Consider the following 22,662-nt stretch of genomic DNA (forward strand, 5'->3'; position numbering starts at 1 on the left):
ATTGTTGAAGAATGTTGCAGAATAAAGGAGTTTTTGAGTTGCATCAAAATGGTTTTAAAATTTACATTTTGGAGCAATAACACGTAACATGGTTGGTCCAATTTACGTGTCCTAGTAGTAGAATTAAGGTACAATTTATATCTTCATTCTCACTATTCTCATCAAAATACACCTAACCATCCCTTCTTTGGTAATTTATTTTTGTGAAGCAATCCATTAGCACACCAAAACTCATATATATATATATATATATATATTAGGTTTATAAATTAAAACTAATATATACTTCATATTTATTTACTTAATGTATTTTCTTTAAAATAGAATAATTTCCTCCTCATTCTTGTAAATCTTTAATAAAAAAATATTTAAAAATGTATAGTTTTTAAAAGAAAAAAAAAACAAATGATTTCCTTTTCTCATGAGTTTAAAAGAGTAACTTTAATAGAAAGTTAAAAAAGAAAATGCACGTGCACATAGAGATAAAGATAAGGATTCCCTTATTAAGAACAAGTTTCGGTAAACTTAATTAATTAGTTCAATAATTTGTTATGCATATATATTATGTTTTTTTAAAGAGTTAACTATATTAATTAATAGTCATTAAGTTTACCACATTTTTTATATAATTAAAAGATTAGCCCATGTCAATAACTTCATCATAAACCTTTTAAAGTGATCGTGATTGCATATTAATTTATTCATGTTCGTTTAATTAAATTTCCTCATGTGAAATAATTAAGACAATTGAGAAAATCAATTGTCTTAATTATTTCCTCATGTGATCGTGATTGCATATTAATTTATTCATGTTCGTTTAATTAAATTTCCTCATGTTCGTTTATCTTGACTTAATGGTTAAATGCAAATTAGTAAATGGAATAAGTGTTAATTAAGTTATTGATAAAAATGAGTGACTTTTCATGATGGTTAATTTTAAATTTGAAAGTAATTAATTCCTGTTGAAAGATTCCACATATTGTTAAATTCATGTAATATATAAGTCACAAAGATTCTCTCATGAAGAAAAGATAGAAAAATGTTGTATCTCTTTATTCTAAAATTTTGTGAACAAAAAAATGCCATTTTTTCAAAAAATAATAAATATCTATAGAAATATTAAAAACAAAATAATATTAACAATCTCAGTTCCACACTGGTGTTCTCTTTTATATATCGTAATTATTATTTTCTCTCAAATGGTTTTGAGTAACATGATTAACATTACTAAAAAATGAGGGTAAAATTATTTTTTAAAAGAAAAACTAAGTTTTGATGTGATTGCTAAATATTAGTAAAAAGGGGATTTTTTTAATTACATCTCCCAATCTAAACTTTTATCTAAAAATAAACATGGTATATTATATTTCAAATTAAAACTGTTACGTAATAAGGATATATCCAAGGACACGATTTAAAAATATAATGATATTGTTAGTATTATTTTCCAACAACATTTACTACCAGAAAATCACCCAAAAATAAAAAAATAATTAGTTACACTAAATTAAAATGAAATTAAAAAAAATTTGATTTCTAAATAATTAATAATTTTTAAATTGGTATCTAATTAGCTACCAAAATTTTAACTACCAATTATTTTAAATTCTAAATTTGGTAGAAAAACATTGGTTTCTAATTAGATACCAATTTTAAAATCATTTAACAATAATAGAAACTAATTTAGAAAAAAAAATAGTTTCTAAAATAATCTCTAATTTAATTTAACTAATTATTATTTTTTTTCTAAAATTGATTTCTTTTATAATTTTCTTTGATTAGAATGCGATTTCATTAAAATAGATAATAAAAGACGATTATAAAATTAGCACGTATTATTTAAGTTTTGTTCTACATAAAGACATGAGAATTAAATAAAAGTGGTAATATATTAAAAACTTGTAACAGATTATAATAAAAAAAGAAATAATTTTTTTCTCAAACACTCATATTAAAAAGATGGAGTAATTTTGACAGTAAACGGCAATTGTGAAGTAAACTTTTTCTGACAGTTATAAAAGTATTTGTTCTTTGAGCTTTTAATCTGAGCCAGATTGTTAGCTATGATGAACATATTTGTAGAAAGAAGAATGAATAAATTTGGTGTGGAAAAAGTAAAGAAAGTGTTGATAAAAAAAGGAGAAGTAGAAGGTTAAACCTACCCCTGATAGCATGAATGAAGTTGCAGGTCAATGCAGAAAAGTGCTGGATTGTGGTACCCACCACACCACCACCACTAAATCTCTAACACCTATTCATTCATTCATTCATTCATATATATAAAGCCCCCCATAAGCCACTGCACCCTCTGCAATATCTTTCTCCTTCTTCTCCACATAAACATATTTCTTCTCTTTCTCCCATTCTGATTGCAACAACACCACTCCACACCTTCCAACATGGGCGGTATCAGCCTTGAGGAAATCAAAAACGAGAACGTTGATCTGGTATATATATATACATACATATATCACACCTTCATCTTATTCTTTTTCTTTATCTCATTCTTCCATTAACCATCATGCTCACTTTTTTCTCACATGCACTACATGTTTACAACTTTTGTTATCGAGTTCTTAACCTACTCTTTTGTTATAGAGTTGTCAGCATATCATCTTATAGATAATCAAAGTTAATAAATATGCAGAATGATGTTCTTCTTCTTATGTGATATAGTTGATGATCACAAAACAGATTTACTTGTCATATCTACCTGTAAGAATGAGTTTTACGTTATATCTATGTATATCAATGAACATTTATTAGAGCTATGAGTTTAGGGAAAAGGTGGTGTGGACCCTTTGGTCGCGTGAACCAGAAAACCCTTTTTACGCTAACAGTTCCTTTCTTCCCATCATTAAAATTTATCTTCAACTTTTAATTGGATTTTGACGTGTGTATTTTTACTATACCAAATCACTGCAGAAAAAATATTCCGTAAGTTCAATAAGTGTTTTTATTTTATATATATATATATATATAGTTAGCAGAATAGGGTGGTATAGATGAGATAGGTGTTGAAACGGAAAAAAGTGAGAGCTAGTGTGGCACGGAAAGAAAGGAATCATCTAGGTGCTGACGCGTGTCCCTCAACCCATCAACATATTCTATTTCGGTGCATGTTTTCTTTTGCATACCAATTACTATTATATCAACGTATTTAATATTTTTCTGATTGATATGACGTGCATACGCCACAATTCTCAATTTATGATGTTTGAATTTTGATTATTTGTTCTTGAGTTTAATTGTTGTGAACCAGTTGAAATTATCTTAAGCATGGGTTTCAAAATAGTCATCACAAAATTTGTATAAGTTGATAAGAATTAAGATAAAGTTGGTTGGTGATGGCATGCAATTGGAGAAATAACGAGACAGTGTGAGATAATTTCAGGAACGAATTCCAGTGGAGGAAGTGTTTGAGCAGCTGAAATGTTCAAGAGCAGGTCTAACATCGGACGAAGGAGCCAGTCGGCTTCAAGTTTTTGGACCAAACAAATTGGAAGAGAAAAAGGTGTTTTTCTTTTGTTGATGTTTTTTTTTTCAGTGTGAGAGCAGTTAAATTTGGTTTTCATTCCTGATTGAATTGTTGCGTGATGAACAGGAAAGCAAAGTTTTGAAGTTTTTGGGTTTCATGTGGAACCCCTTGTCATGGGTTATGGAAGCTGCTGCTATAATGGCCATTGCTTTGGCCAATGGCGGAGGAAGGCCTCCGGATTGGCAAGATTTCGTTGGTATCATTGCTCTCTTGATCATTAACTCCACCATCAGTTTCATCGAAGAAAACAATGCTGGTAATGCTGCTGCTGCACTCATGGCTGGCTTAGCTCCCAAGACCAAGGTAACCTCACTCTAATTATCCAAAGTTGTACCATACATCATGCATTATGTTCAGTTGTTGAAGTTTCTCTTCGATTCCCTTGTCGTCTTTTGGTTTTAAGCACAGTTTCACACTACTTCATAGTTAATTGTTCATCATATGAAGTTTTGAAAGGTGTTTTAAAAGCTGAAAAAGAGAAAGAGTAGAAATGAAACTTGGCGCAAAAATTTCAGGTTCTCAGAGATGGGAGATGGACAGAACAAGATGCTGCAATTTTGGTCCCGGGAGACATAGTCAGCATCAAACTGGGAGATATCATTCCTGCGGATGCCCGTCTTCTGGAGGGTGATGCTCTGAGTGTTGATCAGTCTGCTTTGACAGGAGAGTCTCTCCCGGCGACAAAGAATCCCTCTGATGAAGTGTTTTCTGGATCAACCGTTAAGAAGGGTGAGATAGAAGCAGTGGTGATTGCCACTGGGGTGCACACCTTTTTTGGCAAAGCTGCTCATCTGGTTGATAGCACCAACCAAGTTGGTCACTTCCAGAAAGTCCTTACAGCAATTGGTAACTTCTGCATTTGCTCCATTGCGGTTGGAATAATCATTGAGCTCATAGTCATGTACCCAATACAACACCGCAAGTACAGAGATGGGATTGACAATCTGCTGGTTCTCTTGATTGGAGGAATTCCAATTGCCATGCCAACTGTTTTGTCTGTAACTATGGCTATTGGTTCTCACAGACTTTCACAGCAAGGTGCCATTACAAAACGTATGACGGCTATTGAGGAAATGGCAGGAATGGATGTCCTCTGCAGTGACAAAACCGGGACTCTCACCCTAAATAAGCTCAGTGTTGACAAAAACCTGATTGAGGTTTTTGCTAAGGGTATTGAGAAGGATTTTGTTATTCTTCTTGCAGCTAGAGCTTCTAGGACTGAGAATCAGGATGCTATTGATGCTGCAATTGTTGGGATGCTTGCTGATCCAAAGGAGGTAAATATGTCAAAACGATGCTCACTATCATTTGGGATAAATGAAGATAAAAGAAATATTAATTTAACTTCTACTGTGAATTTGTCAGGCACGAGCTGGTATCAGGGAGGTCCACTTTCTTCCCTTCAATCCTGTGGACAAAAGGACTGCTTTAACTTACATTGATTCTGATGGAAGTTGGCATCGATCTAGCAAAGGTGCTCCTGAGCAGGTAAACATGTGCTCTGTTAGCACTATTTGGTTCATTTGTGAACATTTTAGATGACTAATGTACTTCTTTTTCTTGGCTTAGATATTGAACCTCTGCAACTGCAAAGAGGATGTCAGAAAGAGGGTTCATGGAGTGATTGACAAGTTTGCTGAGCGTGGGCTCCGTTCGTTAGGTGTCGCTAAACAGGTTAGCGAAGCTGATATTTATCATTTCTTTTCTCCAACCTATTAATTATTTGAATACCCTTCATCTATTGCTGTTTGCATGGCCTCTGCATAACAGGATGTACCTGAGAAAAACAAGGATAGTCCTGGTGCACCATGGCAATTTGTTGGTCTGCTACCACTTTTCGATCCTCCAAGGCACGATAGTGCGGAAACCATCACAAGAGCTCTGAACCTTGGTGTGAATGTTAAGATGATTACAGGTAAGATTGGAGGGAGACCATTCTTTCTTGTAGTTCATGTTTCTAACTAAAAATGAAATCATGTAGCTTAGAAACTGTTTGTTGGTTTCTTGTTCTCTAGGTGATCAGCTTGCCATTGCCAAGGAAACTGGCCGAAGGCTTGGGATGGGAACAAACATGTACCCGTCTTCTTCATTGCTTGGTCAGAGCAAGGATGCTTCTGTTTCAGCTCTTCCAGTTGATGAATTGATTGAGAAAGCTGATGGATTTGCTGGAGTATTTCCCGGTAGGTCCTTGTCCAGGATAATAACCATCATGGTACTTGATAGCATCACGCCATCACACATTTTTTTTGTTTTAATCTATTATAGACATCCTTTTCTTGTTCAACGTTGATGGATTCTTTGCAAGCTGGTGACATGGGACTACATACTACATTCGTTAACGATACTAAACTCCATCGTGACATGTTTCAAATCAAATAACATTTTATTCATTTTTTCCTCTCACTATGACTTGGCAGAACACAAATATGAAATCGTGAAGAGGCTGCAAGAGAGGAAGCATATATGTGGAATGACAGGTGATGGTGTCAACGACGCCCCTGCATTAAAGAAAGCAGACATTGGAATTGCTGTTGCTGACGCCACAGATGCTGCTAGAAGTGCCTCTGACATTGTCCTCACTGAACCTGGTCTGAGTGTCATAATTAGTGCAGTGCTCACCAGTAGGGCAATTTTCCAAAGGATGAAGAATTATACTGTTAGTTTCCTTGCATCTATAATTTAATTTCTTGACTTTATTTAGTATCTTAACAACCTAACTCAGAAGTGTTGATTATGGCAGATCTATGCAGTGTCAATCACCATTCGTATAGTGGTAAGTGCAGAAAATATGCTAACTCAAAAAACATGTCAACATTTTTACAAACACATATATATACATGGTTCATGTAACTTATGTGATCTATTTCTCTGTGGCAGTTCGGTTTCATGTTTATTGCATTGATTTGGAAATTTGATTTTGCACCCTTCATGGTGTTGATTATTGCAATACTAAACGATGGTAAGAAAACATTTATTTAATCTTCGGGCTGTTTATATAGACTATTCTGTGCAAAAGTTTAATTTGTTTCCCTTCACCCCTATAACATAGGTACCATCATGACAATATCCAAGGATCGAGTGAAACCATCTCCACTGCCAGACAGCTGGAAGCTGAGGGAGATATTTGCCACTGGTGTTGTGCTAGGTACTTACATGGCACTAATGACAGTAGTATTCTTCTGGATCATGAAGGATACCGATTTCTTCTCGGTAATAGTTTATATTTTCGTTTTCCTCAATATTATCACCACCAAATGGAGAAAATTGTAAGAGCCATAAGCACAATTTTCCCAATTGCAGGACAAGTTTGGTGTGAGGTCTATAAGAAACAGCCCAGGAGAAATGATGGCAGCCCTGTACCTACAAGTCAGTATTATAAGTCAAGCACTGATTTTTGTCACCAGGTCCCGCAGCTGGTCTTATGTTGAAAGACCTGGTCTTCTCCTACTGGGTGCTTTTATGATTGCACAGCTGGTAATTCTCCTATTATCAGCAACTGGTACATATGGTTGTTTGTTAGTTTCTCTTCTGATTGTGCGATTGAAGCACTGTCATTATGTTTTGTCAATAGCCTGGTGTTCATGATCTTGCACATGTCCCTCACTTCACATCCACATCCATCATTAATAAAATAACGTAAACTAAAGCTTAAAACCATGTAGCTAGTAACATTTACATCCACCAGTGAAAAATAACCACATCTCTGACTAAACTTAGCATTGAAACGGAATCAAAATCAAGTCAATAGACTCAATCAATACTTCTATTGTTTTTGGAAGCAATAATTATTGGCAAATTTAAAATCTAATGAGTAGCTCTTTCAGTTAGCAACAAAAATGATTGGTTACTTCAAAAATATTTTGGCAGTTTGGCTTTCTTCTGTGGCCATAATAATTTGCTTCATGATTGACAGGTGGCAACTTTTCTAGCAGTATATGCTAACTGGGAATTTGCAAGAATTAAGGGAATGGGATGGGGTTGGGCTGGCGTAATCTGGCTCTACAGTTTAGTGACATATATTCCGCTTGATATACTTAAATTCGCAATCCGCTATGTTCTGAGTGGGAAGGCTTGGGACAATCTTTTGGAGAACAAGGTAGTTTATTCATCTTTACTATTATTATTTTATTGCTAATTGCATTGTTGATCTTAATCCAGAAACTTCAAAACTCAAAACTTGTTTATGACAGACTGCCTTCACTACAAAGAAAGACTACGGAAAAGAAGAGAGAGAAGCACAGTGGGCAACTGCACAGAGAACTCTTCACGGTCTTCAGCCACCTGAAACAACCAACCTTTTCAATGACAAGAATAGTTATAGGGAGCTTTCAGAGATTGCTGAACAAGCTAAGAGACGTGCTGAGGTTGCCAGGTAAACCAGTGATTCCATTTCTGTAGAGTCATTGTGTGGCATAAGTTTGTGTGTGAAAGGATTGATGGAGAGACAATATGTAATTCTATAACTACTTTTTTTATTTTGTTCTCCAATCATAATAAGAGTTTCATCTTGGTAATTTGCATTAAACCTTTATTACAGGAATTACACTTAGATGAAACTCTAATTCTAATTGGAAAACATCAATAAAAGCACCTAAGGAGCTATATGTAAGTTGTCCTTCATGAAGTGGAAATTATAAAATAGTGATAATGTCTTAACAGATATATTTCATCTATTGGTTTACAGACTCAGGGAGCTTCATACTCTGAAAGGGCATGTTGAGTCAGTGGTGAAGCTGAAAGGACTTGACATTGACACAATCCAACAGCATTACACAGTTTAAGAAGTCTGGACAATCTTCAACAAGAAATCACTCTGGAGCTTTTCCAAGAGAAAAAACAACAAATATAATGAAGACCTAAGTTAATGTGGCTTTATATTAGGATGAAGGTCCTTTTGTGAAAATTTGAATGGTTACTCTTCTTTTTCATCTATGTCAGTAGCTCGAGGAGATGCTATGCTCTTTAGATACCAAATAACATGGTAGATAGGATTTACTTACGTCTTATTTTGAGAGTGTTAAATGATATCAAGGTCACTATTAAGCTCTGTAATTTTTTTTCTGATGAACAAAACTATATATTTTCGATCTTAATTAACGTAGCTCAATAATGAATTCAATCTCCGTGTTCTTTTTTACTTTGTTCGTGTCCAGCATAACAAGGACGATCAATGGATGGTGGAAGCACCTAATAATACCTCACAATTGAAATTAAACAAAAGAAAATAAGATTGGTAAAGTTAACCATTATGCTGTCACGCTAATAGTATCTTTGTTTCTCTACCTTTATCTAAACCAATGAGACAAATGGATGTTGTGTTCTTGAATTGGTGAAAACAAGTTCATAAGGTTGAGAAGACACATTAGAGGTGGGTTTTGAGGAAGTTAACAAAATATATTTTCTTGTTCATTATAATTGATACACCAGATAGAGCAATTAGATGTGAGAGGTAATGTGCTAATCTGAAATCAGATAAGGAAGATGGACTCTGATACTGACTTTTAAAGAGATTCCCCAACCCAACTCCACTGCATAAGATGGTCCTTCCTTTTGTACGTTTCTTTTTCTTTTTTATGGGCTAAGTTGTTCCTCCTGTCTGATATGCCATATGAACGCAAGGAATAACACTCTTATAATATTTTAGGTGGAGATGCCCTAAACTTAACTACTGCAAAAAAATAGAAACTAGTCATTACCAATATCTTTCATGTTTGGTTCTCCTCTCTTCTTTTAGTTTCAAAAATTCTTTTTTAAAACATTTTCACACTACTTAGCAATCAATTTCTCATTTAAAATCTATTAATTTTAAAATTAATCTTCAAAACAAGAAATCAGAAACAAAAGATAAATGTTTTTTTCTTATCTTTTTGTTCTCATCTTGTTTAACTTCTCCCTCAGTTTAGCATGTGGCTTGCACCATCCTTTACCTATTGTTTGATAACCTTGTTTAGTTGATTTTAAAAACAAAAGAAAATTTTAAAATAAAAAACAAGCATAGCCTTTTTATTTAGGGATGAGAACTGTTAATACATGGGATTAAACCCTTCAGGGGTATGATCTATCCTTCCATGGCTGTTTATAAAAATGGGAAGTGTAGCTAATAATCTCCATGTAGCAATATCAAAAAAATTCTTTTCTTGCAAGTTCTTGAAAAGAATTTTGGTGGTCGGCGTACCGCACTAACGCTTGTCTGTTTGGAGATAAGTTGGGCACAATAATTATAGTTATTTTGTTGCGGTACCTGGAGATAGAGATTCCAAGGAATAAAGTGATAATTTCACAAATTCGATGTGCATTCCACTTTAAAGATTTTCGAAACCACAAGTCTATTCGAACAGCACCATTTACAATGATGTATTCCGACTGTGGTGACTGCCAATTTTCTTTTAGCTGTCGATAGAATCTCTAAAAATCTGTCCAAATCATACCTATTTTCAGTACTTCATACCTATTTGAAATACCAACCAATTCAAAATTAACTATCAAAATCAAGTTTTAGCGTTAGAACATCTCGACTTGTAGTCCTCTCAAGCCAACAACACAACCGTCCAAATCCCAAGTGCATTTCATCCGCAATAGTAGTATTGCACTCTGCCATTTACTTCAAAATGAAGAATCATTTATTCTAATCCCAGTTTTAAACGATTAGCAAATGGCCAAGCGTTTCGTACTTGGCACTTTTGTTTGCCATGTAAAAAGATGGAACTGTATGAAACCAACTTATACATATATTGAATTATGAAAAAACGATAAATGTAACAGTTCGAAAAGTTGTAAACCTAGCTCTGTCGTAGTAATTATACAAGACACTGGAGTAGGCATTGAAGGAACAACAAGGCCACGAGGGGCCAAGATACAATTGCTAAGTTATCCTGACGTAACAATTTTGAAGTTACTTTTTCTAATATTTAACATCTCTCTACCAAGAATTTTTACAGATGAATCTAGACTAAGCGGGGGCTTTTTGATGATACGTCTGCTGAAGCGCTTGTGGTAAGTTTAATACAATCTCTGCGTATGCTGGAATGGAAGCAAAATATAAAAAGTCAGTATAGAGAGAGAACTATACGTAGAGAGAGCAGTGCAAAAATTTCAGAATCCGAACTCATTCGTGTGATAGCTTCACCTAGCTGTACACATCCGATAAGGACATGAACAGCTGATAACAAAAAGCCAAAAAAAATATGTTCCAATAAATTAACTATCTATTGTGTGTCCACGAGTACATGGTACAAAATCATTAAATACACCCAGTTAACTATTTTAAATTACTTTAAAATTCCAAGTATTGAATGACTTCATGCTTTTAACATAAAAGAATCTATTTTTAACTTGTTATCATGTGCTCACACGCAATAGAAAACTGCATTAAGCAATGAAATATATTTAACGCACCTTCTGGTAAAGCCATGGTTCGTAAGGCATCTTCTGCATATGTTAAGCGAATTGGAGTAGAATGACTTCCAGAGAGTCCATCTTCCTTCCTGTTCAAAGTTGTAGTACTTTTATTGAACATTGGCCAGCCTAACACTGATATTCGAGTTGGGAGCACCGAAATTAGATCAGCATATCGAAGGCTGACTGTCACCTTGCTGAAACAAAAAAATTGTTTGAGCACAAAATATCTTAACATTTTGTTAGTTTTTCTCTCCGCATGTATATCCAATTTCATTGGAAGAAATTTAAATAATAAGCTTCTGACACAAAGAAATGTCAATAAATTTTAAATAAAACAAATGAACTTCTTAATTAAGGTGCAAACAAATCAAATTGTAAACTACGAATCTTCCTTTCATAAGAGCCATTTCTCCCAGCACCCCAGCTACTTGACCAAAATTTATGGCATAATAACGTTGATAGAAGGAAAATATAGCTGGAGACAGGTAATTGATGCCAAGGTAATTGTAACTCAATTCCAAAACAGTAATTTGTGTGTCAAGGTTAATCAACATATATTAACCAAGCAAAGAAACTAGTCACATTTTACTTTTAGTGTAGCATCACTGTTAGGACAGAAAATAAGAATAAGGAAATGACAGGGAAGGTGTATCATAGGAGAAATAATAGGAACCGTTAAGGGAGCGGTTAGCTGTTGGTTGAGTATGGTTGGTCTTTAAATAAAGACCAACAGGTTTTGGGAAGGGCAGTTTTTGAGTATTAGATTTTGACAAAAGGAATAGTCCTGTGAGAAAGGGAGGTTGTTCCCTTTGAAGGCTTGTTTTCCTGTAACAGAGAACCACAATAAACAGAGGAATTTTCAGAGTTCTATCCCTATCTTTGTGTCTTGATTTCTTTTTACTGGGTTCCAAACAAATTGGTCCGACCTGCCGGATCCAAAGGGAGTTTGAGCGAGAAAAAATTAGAGGATGGAACAGAGGACGAGTGCTTTGGAAAAATTGACCAGCGATCAAGGAAGAGTGATGATGGAATTAAGGAATGACATTAATGGGTTGAAGGACAGCATCATAGACATCAAGGAAATGCTGCGAGACCTCAAGAAGGGGGACAGATTATCTGACGGAGGAGAAAGTTCAGTAAATGGGGAAGAAAGAAAGGAGGAGCGGGTGAAACAAAGTAGCAAATCGGATGTGGAGGAGGAAGGAGAATGGAGACCATGGTCCAGGAGAATAGAACTTCCGATGTTTGAGGGAGTGGACCCAATCGGATGGCTGGCTAGGGCGGAGAAGTTTTTTGAAGTACAAAATGTTTCAGCACGGGAAAAATTACCGCTAGCGTTCATCAACATGGAGAGCAGCGCGAGTTCTTGGTTCGTTTTCTGGAAAAAGAATTCCAAGAACCAATCTTGGGAGGAGTTTTCTTTAGCTCTGATTCGCAGATTTGGGGGAAAAGAACACAGCTCTGTTTTCGAGAAATTGGCCAAGCTCAAACAGAATGGGAGAGTGGAGGATTACATCCAAGAATTTGAAGGATTGGTATCTCGAGCCCCACAAACAGGAGAGGAACAGCTACTGGGCTACTTTTTTGCGGGGTTACAACCTAGGATTCAAAATCAAATCCGACCCCATGATCCGAAAGAAGTGATGAGAGCGATGGAGATTTCTCTTAATGTAGAGGAAGCGTTCAACGAGGAGGTTAAGGGGAACGGCGGTTACAGGAACGCCACCACATTCAGTCGATCAGGAATACTGAGTCGCGTCGACGTGACGAGAGGAAGCGGTGGATCGAGTGCAACGAGCATGGCTAGTAATGCCAAGAAGGAGACGACGACAGCCAACAGGGAGGCTCGGCCAGAGGAGAGCACCAGGAACCGTGGGTCGAGGACGCTTTAGAAGAAGGGAAGAGGGCAGGTGTTTCCACTGTGATGGGGCGTATAGCCCTAGGCACCACTGTCCAGAGAAAAATCTTAGGGTTATCATTTGTGCGGAAGAGGAGGGGGATCTGAGTGAAGAGAATGGTCATGATGAGAACGAAGAGAAGGGGTATCCAGAAATGGACCTATCCATTTTCTCTGCCGGAGGTTTAACACAGCCACACACCATGAAATTACAAGGCACCGTGAAGGGGAGAACCGCACTGGTGTTAATTGATAGTGGGGCCAGTCACAATTTTATTTCAACAGAGTTGGTAAGTCACTTGGGTTTAAATATCGAAGCAACACCAACTTATACAGTGAGGCTAGGGGATGGCCACAAAAAATTTGCAAGCAGTTGTTGCCCGGAGGTGGAAGTACAACTGGGAACCTATGGAATTAGGGAGAAATTTTTCGTATTTGAGCTAGGAGGGGTGGACATGATTTTAGGAGTGGCATGGTTGGCGACTCTGGGGAAGTGAAAATTAATTGGAAGACTTTGACCATGAGTTTCTGCAGGGGAGGAAAGCAAAGTGCACATCCGGGGAGAGCCCAAATTAGCTCGAATGTTGGTGACTCCAAAAGCTCTAAAGAAAGAGAAAGAAATTGAAGTGGTATCCCTTGTGTGGGTTATAGAAAATGCTGAATTTTCAGTCTTAGACCAGTCCAGAATTATCCAGAATTTTGTTGATTTAACAGGGTCACAAGCAGCAGAGTTGGAGAACGTCCTGAAGGAGTATGAAGGGGTTTTTGAAGAACCCAAACAGCTACCACCCAACAGAGAAATTGACCATAAGATTCCGATCAAAGCTGGAATGGATCCTATCAATGTTGGTTGAGTATGGTTGGTCTTTAAATAAAGACCAACAGGTTTTGGGAAGGGCAGTTTTTGAGTATTAGATTTTGACAACAGGAATAGTCTTGTGAGAAAGGGAGGTTGTTCCCTTTGAAGGCTTGTTTTCCTGTAACAGAGAACCACAATAAACAGAGGAATTTTCAGAGTTCTATCCCTATCTGTGTGTCTTGATTTCTTTTTACTGGGTTCCTAACAATCACACATTAGAATGTCCAGGGGGGGGGAAAATACATCACTACCCCAGTACCACTTGCTTCATCAATCTTGCCTCAACAAACATTTTACTAGATAATTCAAGCATAATAACCACCAGACTATTGATAGCACTAGAGGGAAGAAAAATTTAAGAGCTACCAAAAATTTGAAGAAAAATGGTTCTGAAAAACAAGAGTAATACAAGATACTAACCAATCAGAATCATCCAATACAAGTTCAATCATATGGTAGGGAAGGCTATGATACAGCTCTCTGATTTGATTTCCATAAAGTTCCTTTATAAGTCTGACCTGCATGATATTTAAAAGAGAACAAAGATACGTGTTTTTTGTATCAGAATAATTTAGCCATAAAAGAACTTCTAAGCAAAGGTTTTTAATCATTGCAGAGATTTCTCAAATTTCAAATAATGATTGATAAATTTATGTATTGCACATACTTAGTAATGGTCCATGTTTAATCTTAATAGTACAAATAGTAAATAAAACTAATATAGAAAATAAAAATAAGCCTTCTACTTAGAACACAATTTTCATGTACTATCAATTTAAAGATTTTTTACATTGTCATCAAATTAAAATCAACCTAGATGACTTTTAAATTAAGTATTAAAAAAGTCAACAATCTCACTACATGACAAACCACTAATGAATGACAGTAAAAATATTTACACTATTAATGCATTCTAATTAAATTCTTCAAACATTATCGGACAGATCTCAAATTCTAACGCAAACCCAATATTTAACGCTAATGCAGACATTATTCAATCATAGTCCTCACACACAAGGGACAAAAGACAGGAAATTTTGTGCATTTCCAACTTCATGCGATTGGGACATTTGAATGGTTTAAATACTATTCAAGCATTTATTAGAACAATTTTGAATAAACATTTTGCATGCTGAGAAAGAATGTACAAACCACTAATGAATGACAGTAAAAATATTTACACTATTAATGCATTCTAATTAAATTCTTCAAACATTATGGGACAGATGTCAAATTCTAACGCAAACCCAATATTTAACACTAATGCAGACATTATTCAATCATAGTCCTCACACACAAGGGACAAAAGACAGGAAATTTTGTGCATTTCCAACTTCATGCAATTGGGACATTTGAATAGTTTAAATACTATTCAAGCATTTATTAGAACAATTTTGAATAAACATTTTGCATGCTGAGAAAGAATGTATTTCTGAATATTAACTTTTAGTTCTTCTATGTACAACTGAAAAGTCATTAAAGATTTCGCAAAAAAGAAAGTCAACTGAATATTTTAGCTTCAGCATTTTCTATTTAACTATTCGTTTGATGAATCAAAGGAAAGGTGTAAATCCTACAAGATACCGGATTTGATATATTTCACAATCAATGTTTTTAAATGGGATTGAAAAAAGTACTGCAACCTGCAATAAAAAAATTCACAATTTTACAGAAAAAAACAAGGGTGAGAGGGGGGTCATCTCAAAAGTACACACCATATTGATCCAGGAGATAGTGATTGGCAAAACAGAACTAACAATGACGTGTCATTTAGCAACAGCATATAAAATAATACAAGTAAATATATTTCATCAAAGTCCAGTTTTTAGTGCAGTAAACCAAGTGTTGATAAAATGTTTCTGGACATGAATGTAAAATAGTCAGAAAGAACTTGCTTTGCATAATTGTATAACTGTAAACCTTTGAACCATAAATAACAACAAATTCATGTGGATTGTGAAAACAAAATATTGGTATTCCAAAAAATAGACAAATCAAACTTTCTCATAATGATTACATACATGAACAATCTACCTGTTCCCGTCTATCCACAAAAGCCTGCAATAGATCTCCAACATGATCTATGAATTTCTGAAAGCAAATAAATAAAACAATTATTAGAATGACTTTACAGTGTAAAGGCAATATATATAAATGACTTTACCATTGCATTGGATGAAAGGAGATCATTTTCTATTTCACGTATTGGCAGGAAAAATGGAACTGTGTGTTCAAGGACAGTCATTTTTTCAAGAAATGACTTACTCTCCAGCACACAATGGTAAAAATCACAAGGTTCACCTGGCAATAAATGGACAGGCTTTATCACTTCTCATCATCAAGGAAAAGACAAAACGGAAGGAGGGGGCAAATAGAATAGATCCAGCCTCTATCTTCTTAATCTTATGAGCTAAATAATGTAGTAGTGCTTGTGAAAAGTTACTCGAGAAATTTGATTGCAAATTACCAGCATACGATGTCTCATACTGTACACCAATTCTTGCACCTTCCAAACAGCAAATTACCTGTTAACAAATACACAACCAAATTCCAATATTTAGAAAATCATGAGCTGCTTAAGTTAAGACACAAAATACCAACTAATCTAAGCACAATCTCAAACACTCAGGCAGACCAACAATTTTTATTTTAGATGGGGGAGATTAAGAAGTTATTAATGACAAAGGAAGATCAAGATATGACACAAGAAACATGAAAAAACGAAGAATGTAGCAAGGAAGCCAGTCACTCTGCACATCGCAAAGGAAACTAACTTGAAAAATCCATGATCACAGTACCAAAGAGGAGCCATAAATAACTTCCAGTCCCATAACAAGTTAATAGAGACACACATAAGAACGAAAGTGATCTGCTCCATCCACCCTCATCACATGATTGCAGAAATCAAAACTAGTAGTTTCTAAACAATAACTGCAATTCATAGAATAAAATACACCCCCAACTCCTCTTAAGCACTTTGATTTTCTCGTTCTCTCTCTTACCCAACTGAAATATACTTGACCCCGAACTTCAAATCTTTTACCTTGTCACTTGTGCCTTTTTTTCCTTTCTTGGGGTAAGGTCTAGAATCTTTGAAATCAATGCTAAAACTATTACAAGTATAACATTTTTTACTGAAAAACAAATCATTTGCAGTGAAAGGCAGGTGTAGCCATGTAATACTACCTTGTTTCCAATTTTATAAGTAATTTTTTCATGAGGACATGATAATATGTCAGCATCGCCATGCATTGCTTTTCTGTCTGACTCCATATGCACCTGACAGTATGCAAACAACGATAGTTAAACTGAAAAAAATAATAATAATTACAGATACCACTGAGGTCAAATATCAGAACAAATGAAATAAAGAAGGAAGCAATCAATAATTAATACCCGTTCTCTTATTGTAGCTAGTAGACCATCATTCCACGCATCCCCATCTAAACAAATCTCTACAAGAAAAAAACAGTGGTTAAGAGACACTTTCTGGACATCTGTACAGAAAAAAATGAACAAAAGACGTTGGTCAGTATTTCAGATAATACAGAGTATATATTGGCAACTGAACAAAGAGTAACGTCTTAATAATCTTCCCTAGTTAAAATGCTTTAAATTATAGAATGTTTATTCTATTCAATCCCTCTTATTCCAAGGATAAATTGCCCTCATTTATTCTACATGATGTGCAAAAATCAACAGCAGTTAGATCTTTTATTTTATTAGGAATCAATTCAATACTTACTAGTATATAATATATTGAGAAATTTGGACATTTTAACAGTAATATTTCAAATAATAGATAGCTAACACTAACATCAACTTATGTTTATGTTGGGTTGAGCCAAAGGCACTGAAAAATCTTATTGGCATTTACATTCAATGTTTATTGGTTACCTTGTTTCAACCCAATCCAGTCAGTGCTTTGTCCCCTCTGGCACACAGGCTTGCAATACACACAATATAATATAAATAACTACATTTCCCCATATGATACAGCAAAAATATCACTTTGATCTTCCAAAGAAAGTTGGCATTAATTTAACTCCTCAATCAAGAAAATCAATGTCAAAGTTAACCTTTTGTGTACTGACAATGAAGCTTCCAATTTAAAGACTAAATTGAAGTCACAAATCACAATCTGATTGAGGGGTTAGATTGGTGCGGGGTTAGATTGGTGCTACTTTATAATAGAGGGACTTAATTAATGTCAAAGTTATGTGGAGGGCCAAATGATACCCTTTCTATAACTGAGTGGCTAAATTAATGTCAACATTTTAATAAGTAAATTGAAAAGGCAAAAAAAGGAACCACTGACAAAAGGTAAAGAATTATATCAGCTAGACTAGAGTGCAACAAAGGAAATAAATGTGGGGGGGAATTGAGACCAGGCAGACCCATATACTGTCTACTACGAATTTATTAAAATATTCATCTCCAAAGACCAAAGTCAAAGCTACCTTCAGTTTGAGAAGCTCGTGCAGCTTCAAACTCTTTCTGTAGACGCTCAAATATTATCTTGTCCGAATCCCTATGAACCCAATATTAAAAAGATTCAGTTACCACAGCATACAACAACTAACGGATGCCATGAAACAATAATCTTAAAAGTATCATAGAATGCATCAAGATATTCACTGAGGAAGAGGGAAGAAACTAAACATCCTAGTGACCAAATGTACCTTGATTGCATGAAGCCTTTTCAAAACATGTTAGAAATTACAGATAAAACATTGATAAAGAAAAGTGAAAAATAGAAGAGATATTTCTTACTAATAATCTAGAATTTTCACACACATGCTATGATGTCAACATCTCATTGCAACAAAAAGCTCTGACTTTGTATACAACCCCATATAGCATTTAGCAACCAGCCCAAAAAATGTTATAAAAAGACAGTGCATAGTGAGATGACCACTGCAGATTATAGCTTTGAGATATTCAAAAACACTGCATTATACGTATATAAATGCTAAAAAAATTAAAAATACTATGAGAATTAAAAAAAGGGGGTCGAAGAGAACAAACAGCAGAAAAAGATTAAACTTGAAAGATTTGCTAGAGAACGTGGAATCTGCAGCAACAAAGGACTACGGATGTAACAAAGAGAACAAGGGAATAAAGCAGTAACTGAGGTCTGAGAAAACAGAGAACAAAGGCCACATAAATCACATGTTGGCCTGATAAAGCTGGAAATATTGCCGGAGAAGGTTGAGTGAATGTGGTTTGATCCAAATACAGGAAAGAGTATTTTCCTTAAATATTGCCAGAAAGTACAAAATTACCAGAGAAATGTCTCAGTCATTCAGGGCAAAATATGGATTCCTAAAGTTCAGGAAAGATGGTGCTGTCACATTGCAAAAAGGGCTTCCAGAACCCATCACAGCTGCTCCATTACATCAAACAAAATGTTGCAGTTTTGGCCTAAATTGCAGCCACTATCAAAACTGCTCTGCAATTCAAATCCTGTAGCACACTATTTACTATATGATATCAAATGACCTCTAACCTGACTTGTTCTGTAAATGAAAAAGTATGGCCCAGTGCACAAGGTTCTAAACAGTGTGAGGTGACAAGGATCAAATGTACACAACCTTAACTTCAAGAGTGGATAGGTTTCTTGACTTAAAACATTATCAGTAGGTGACAAAGGAGAGCAAAGTACATAGGAAGTGATGTTATATAATCGATAATCAGAAATGTTAAAAGAAAACAGAGAGCAAGGTATATATACATATGGAGGGCAGAGTGGGATGGAACCCTAAGTGTAATGAAAAGAAAATATTAGAACAAGACAATTTGTTCTGCCCTTTTCCAATATTTATTTTATTATGCCAAGCAAAAAAAAAGAAAATGAAACAAAGCAAAATGAAGAAAGAAACCCAATTCATAATTATCAATTTTCTTTAACTGGTACGAAATATAAGGTTAATGCATCAAAAAATATTACTTCTAATTTTTTTTATTTGTTTAAAAAAATCTGTTAACGACAATGAAATATGTTTCCTAATCCTATTTTCTGGCTTTTCATTCATTAGTACCTGATAAGCAAGCAGAATTTGACGGATTTTTGAATATCAGCTCTAATTATCTAAATTATTCCCAATTTCCATCTTATCAAACACAAATTTAATCATGCATGTTCACGTCAAAAGACCAAGAACTCCAATAGTTTCCTCATTGAATACATGAAATGACTTTTAATCCTGACCCACCCCATAGTATAAAAGTAACCAATAAAGTAAATAATGGGGTATACAAAGTTAAGAATTAGCATGATAATACTATACATATTAATTTGTTGTTCAAGCATCAGCACATTGATGACTTTCCAATGACAAATTCTAACAGAAAGAAACGCATCTTCAAGAGTAATTTACCTAGCTAGACGTTCTGTCAAATCTCCATGTCTTTTAAGCAAACTTCCAACTGTCATGGAAAGAATATAATAACTGACATGTAATGTAGAAAATACAAATAAGGCCAATGAGATGATAGACTTACATCTAGTTCGGGTAATCTCCAATCGATTATCATCATCTTGCATAAAATTCTGACAAAGAGAGCTCCTTTAGTTTCAGTAAAGAAAAAGTACTAGCGATGCATAGAAAGAGAGAACTGGGTAACTTACATAAATTTTCCATTTTTAACTAAAAGTATTGAATATGCTAAAATGCACACTAACATCATGCAAATTTTATCTTCAAAGTCATTATAAACACTGCTACTCGTTGGTGAATCACTATATATTCTATCAACACAAATCATTAAGCGTATGTTTAAGATAGGACTTTTAGAGGGAAAGATAAGAGCAAATTGTTTATTTTTATATTAAGAAAATTATGTTCAACAATTTTAAATAAACAAAAGATTAGGACATTACGTTTACGTTAATCTGTCATTTTCTTTCTTTCATTATAAAAAACTGTCAAATTAGAGATTATTTATTAAAAAAATTGTCCTTTTTTTCCTTTTCCTCCCAAACCTAACTCACAAAATATACAATAATATCAACATACCCCAGCCTTAGGTTGAGTCAACCAAAATAAATGCAAGCAATAATGCACATTTATTTCCCTTTGGCTGATGACCTTGAGAACAGGAAATAAGATAAAACAACAAATGTTTCTTTTCCATTAAAATAATAGCTACAACATCGAGAAATGGTTTCATGACATAGCTCTCAGAAAGCATTGAGTTCTTGCCCTTAGTTAGAAATTGAAAGATTAATTAATACTACTCTTCAAGTAGCTTAGCTATTGTGTTTAGTTGAGCTAATTGTTCTCTTGAGAACAGCAGTAGTTATTTATTATTTTTTAATCATTACTATTATTACTAATAGATAATTCTGTTGAGTGGTACACTCGCATGAGCAAATCCAAGAAATACATTATTTGTTTCTTCTCTCATCTCACGTGATGTCTAACCTCCCCAAATAAGGGGCTCTGCTTCCCCCAACATTAGCAGTACATTTGGTTAGCCAATTTATGCATAGTTAAAGAGAAGATCACTTACAAACCACTTATAGAATTTGCAATTCGACAACAGGAAGGGGACCCTACACTGACCTGAAATAATAAAAATACCCTTATTAGTTTTTAAATAAGAGTGAGGGGAGCAGGTCAAAATGTATTCCAGATTTAGTATTCCGGAATACATCTTTGGATTTAGATTTCCAGACAACTTTTCCACATTACGTTCCGGAACAACTTTCTAGAATAAAGCATCTGGAATATGTTTCTGAAATTTTGTTTTCCAGATTCTAGAATACGGAAGCCTTTTCCATAAATTGGATAACCAAACTTACTGCCAATGTAATATATAATGGTATAACATTAATAAAAGCCAGATGAATTGTATTCCTATTTCTTATATATACATTTCCTCTTCCTATTATCCCCTTAAGAATTGCAAATTAAGTTGTTTGTAAGTGATCTTCTCTTTAACAATGCATAAATTGGCTAACCAAAATTATTGCTGCTAATGTAATATATGATGTCATTCAAAATTCTGATGGAAATGTTGTCGGAGAGATGGTAATACAGTAAAACTTGACGACACTTGGTGCCCAGTCAAATTCATAGGAAAAGTTGCTGGAAATTATTGTCTACAAGAAAAGTTTATGGAACTTTGTCGGCTGGAAATTCATATAAAAATGTTCGACACCATAATTATATAAGACACAGCAAGCAAGTAACAGAAGCACAAATCAAATCCATCCAGGGTGATAATAATTACAGGCACCAATCTCCATAAATAACACAACAATTTGACATCTACGAAGGATAGAAAGTTGAATACCGATCCAGAACGACAGACATAGACATTATCAGTGAGCTGTGTAATTTTGTCTGACGCCCGGTTGGCACCATACACTCCTGAAAGTGGAAAAAAGACCGAACATTACTCCCCAAATGAACAAGAAGAATCCAATCTCGATTCTCAAGAAATGAAGCAAGGAAATAATATGCCAGAGGAAGAAGCTATTTGAAACACTAAAAGTGAAAAACCCTAAATTAATTAGGGTTTGGATTTCAGGTGGAGAAAGAGTGTACCGGTGTTGGTTCGAGAATCGGCTCCAAGAACGGCACCACCGTTGTAAGTAACGCCGATGACAGTGGTTCCCACGGAATGGGGAGCGGTGAGATCGACTTTCTGATCCATGATTCAACAGCGAAGCAGAAAGAAGAGGAAGAAGAACAAAGTGTTGAGAGTGCCCTAATAAAGCATAAGAAAGAAATGAACAAACCAGGTCTTGCTTTACTTATTCTTCTTTCTTTCCACTTCTTTCATAAGTTTTTATTTTCTTTTAAAAAAGGGTAAAACCATTCATTAATTTATTATGTTATTGTACTAGTACTTTTTTAGCACGGGATTTATTAAAAAAAATTATAATATTAACAAAAAAAATACAATAACAAAATTCAATACCATTTCTAAGAATCTTTGCAATTAATAAAAAATTAAAAT

General features: G+C 34.7%; 2 protein-coding genes across 6 annotated transcripts; one reads left to right on the forward strand and one right to left on the reverse strand.

The window, feature by feature from the left end:
* The first annotated feature begins 2,046 nt into the window (after window positions 1–2,046).
* Window positions 2,047–8,657, forward strand: LOC137820676 (plasma membrane ATPase 4-like). Of its 2 annotated transcripts, XR_011082667.1 has the most exons (17): window positions 2,047–2,447; window positions 3,395–3,514; window positions 3,605–3,841; window positions 4,054–4,815; window positions 4,904–5,026; window positions 5,108–5,212; window positions 5,309–5,453; window positions 5,554–5,718; window positions 5,956–6,194; window positions 6,279–6,311; window positions 6,416–6,497; window positions 6,588–6,748; window positions 6,839–7,012; window positions 7,452–7,634; window positions 7,729–7,910; window positions 8,076–8,143; window positions 8,223–8,657. XR_011082667.1 is itself a non-coding variant. In XM_068624860.1 (16 exons), the coding sequence occupies exons 1-16, from the start codon at window positions 2,400–2,402 to the stop codon at window positions 8,317–8,319; spliced, it is 2,856 nt and encodes a 951-aa protein (XP_068480961.1). In that variant the 5' UTR covers window positions 2,047–2,399; the 3' UTR covers window positions 8,320–8,657. The 2 variants fall into 2 exon arrangements, 1 of the variants encoding a protein (XP_068480961.1); XM_068624860.1 differs by lacking the exon at window positions 8,076–8,143.
* Window positions 8,658–10,248: 1,591 nt separating this feature from the next.
* Window positions 10,249–22,462, reverse strand: LOC137820951 (uncharacterized). Of its 4 annotated transcripts, none has more exons than XR_011082717.1 (14): window positions 22,248–22,442; window positions 21,994–22,070; window positions 21,208–21,260; window positions 20,197–20,245; window positions 20,073–20,121; window positions 18,153–18,223; window positions 17,089–17,147; window positions 16,879–16,971; window positions 16,160–16,217; window positions 15,857–15,993; window positions 15,727–15,783; window positions 14,113–14,210; window positions 10,934–11,126; window positions 10,249–10,558 (listed from the first exon to the last, which is right to left on the reverse strand). XR_011082717.1 is itself a non-coding variant. In XM_068625306.1 (14 exons), exons 4-14 carry the CDS (start codon window positions 20,237–20,239, stop codon window positions 10,488–10,490), a joined length of 933 nt encoding a protein of 310 aa, XP_068481407.1. In that variant the 5' UTR covers window positions 20,240–20,245; window positions 21,208–21,260; window positions 21,994–22,070; window positions 22,248–22,442; the 3' UTR covers window positions 10,249–10,487. The 4 variants fall into 4 exon arrangements, 2 of the variants coding, with proteins under 2 accessions (XP_068481407.1, XP_068481406.1); XM_068625306.1 differs by having other exon boundaries at window positions 10,934–11,130; XR_011082716.1 differs by lacking the exon at window positions 21,208–21,260 and having other exon boundaries at window positions 22,248–22,462.
* Window positions 22,463–22,662: the final 200 nt, after the last annotated feature.

This window comes from Phaseolus vulgaris, chromosome 9 (genome assembly GCF_000499845.2).
Source record: "Phaseolus vulgaris cultivar G19833 chromosome 9, P. vulgaris v2.0, whole genome shotgun sequence".
In the NCBI taxonomy this organism is placed as follows: Eukaryota; Viridiplantae; Streptophyta; class Magnoliopsida; order Fabales; family Fabaceae; genus Phaseolus; species Phaseolus vulgaris.

Coding starts and splice junctions, on each gene's coding strand:
- LOC137820676 (XM_068624860.1), top strand. CDS start 2,400: ATGGGCGGTATCAGCCTTGAGGAAATCAAAAACGAGAACGTTGATCTG. Junction 5,213..5,308: donor CGTTAGGTGTCGCTAAACAG/GTTAGCGAAGCT, acceptor TCTGCATAACAG/GATGTACCTGAGAAAAACAA. Junction 7,635..7,728: donor ACAATCTTTTGGAGAACAAG/GTAGTTTATTCA, acceptor TGTTTATGACAG/ACTGCCTTCACTACAAAGAA.
- LOC137820951 (XM_068625305.1), bottom strand. CDS start 22,356: ATGGATCAGAAAGTCGATCTCACCGCTCCCCATTCCGTGGGAACCACT. Junction 20,122..20,196: donor GGAGATTACCCGAACTAGAT/GTAAGTCTATCA, acceptor TTTCCATGACAG/TTGGAAGTTTGCTTAAAAGA. Junction 14,211..15,726: donor TTGTGGATAGACGGGAACAG/GTAGATTGTTCA, acceptor AATATCATGCAG/GTCAGACTTATAAAGGAACT.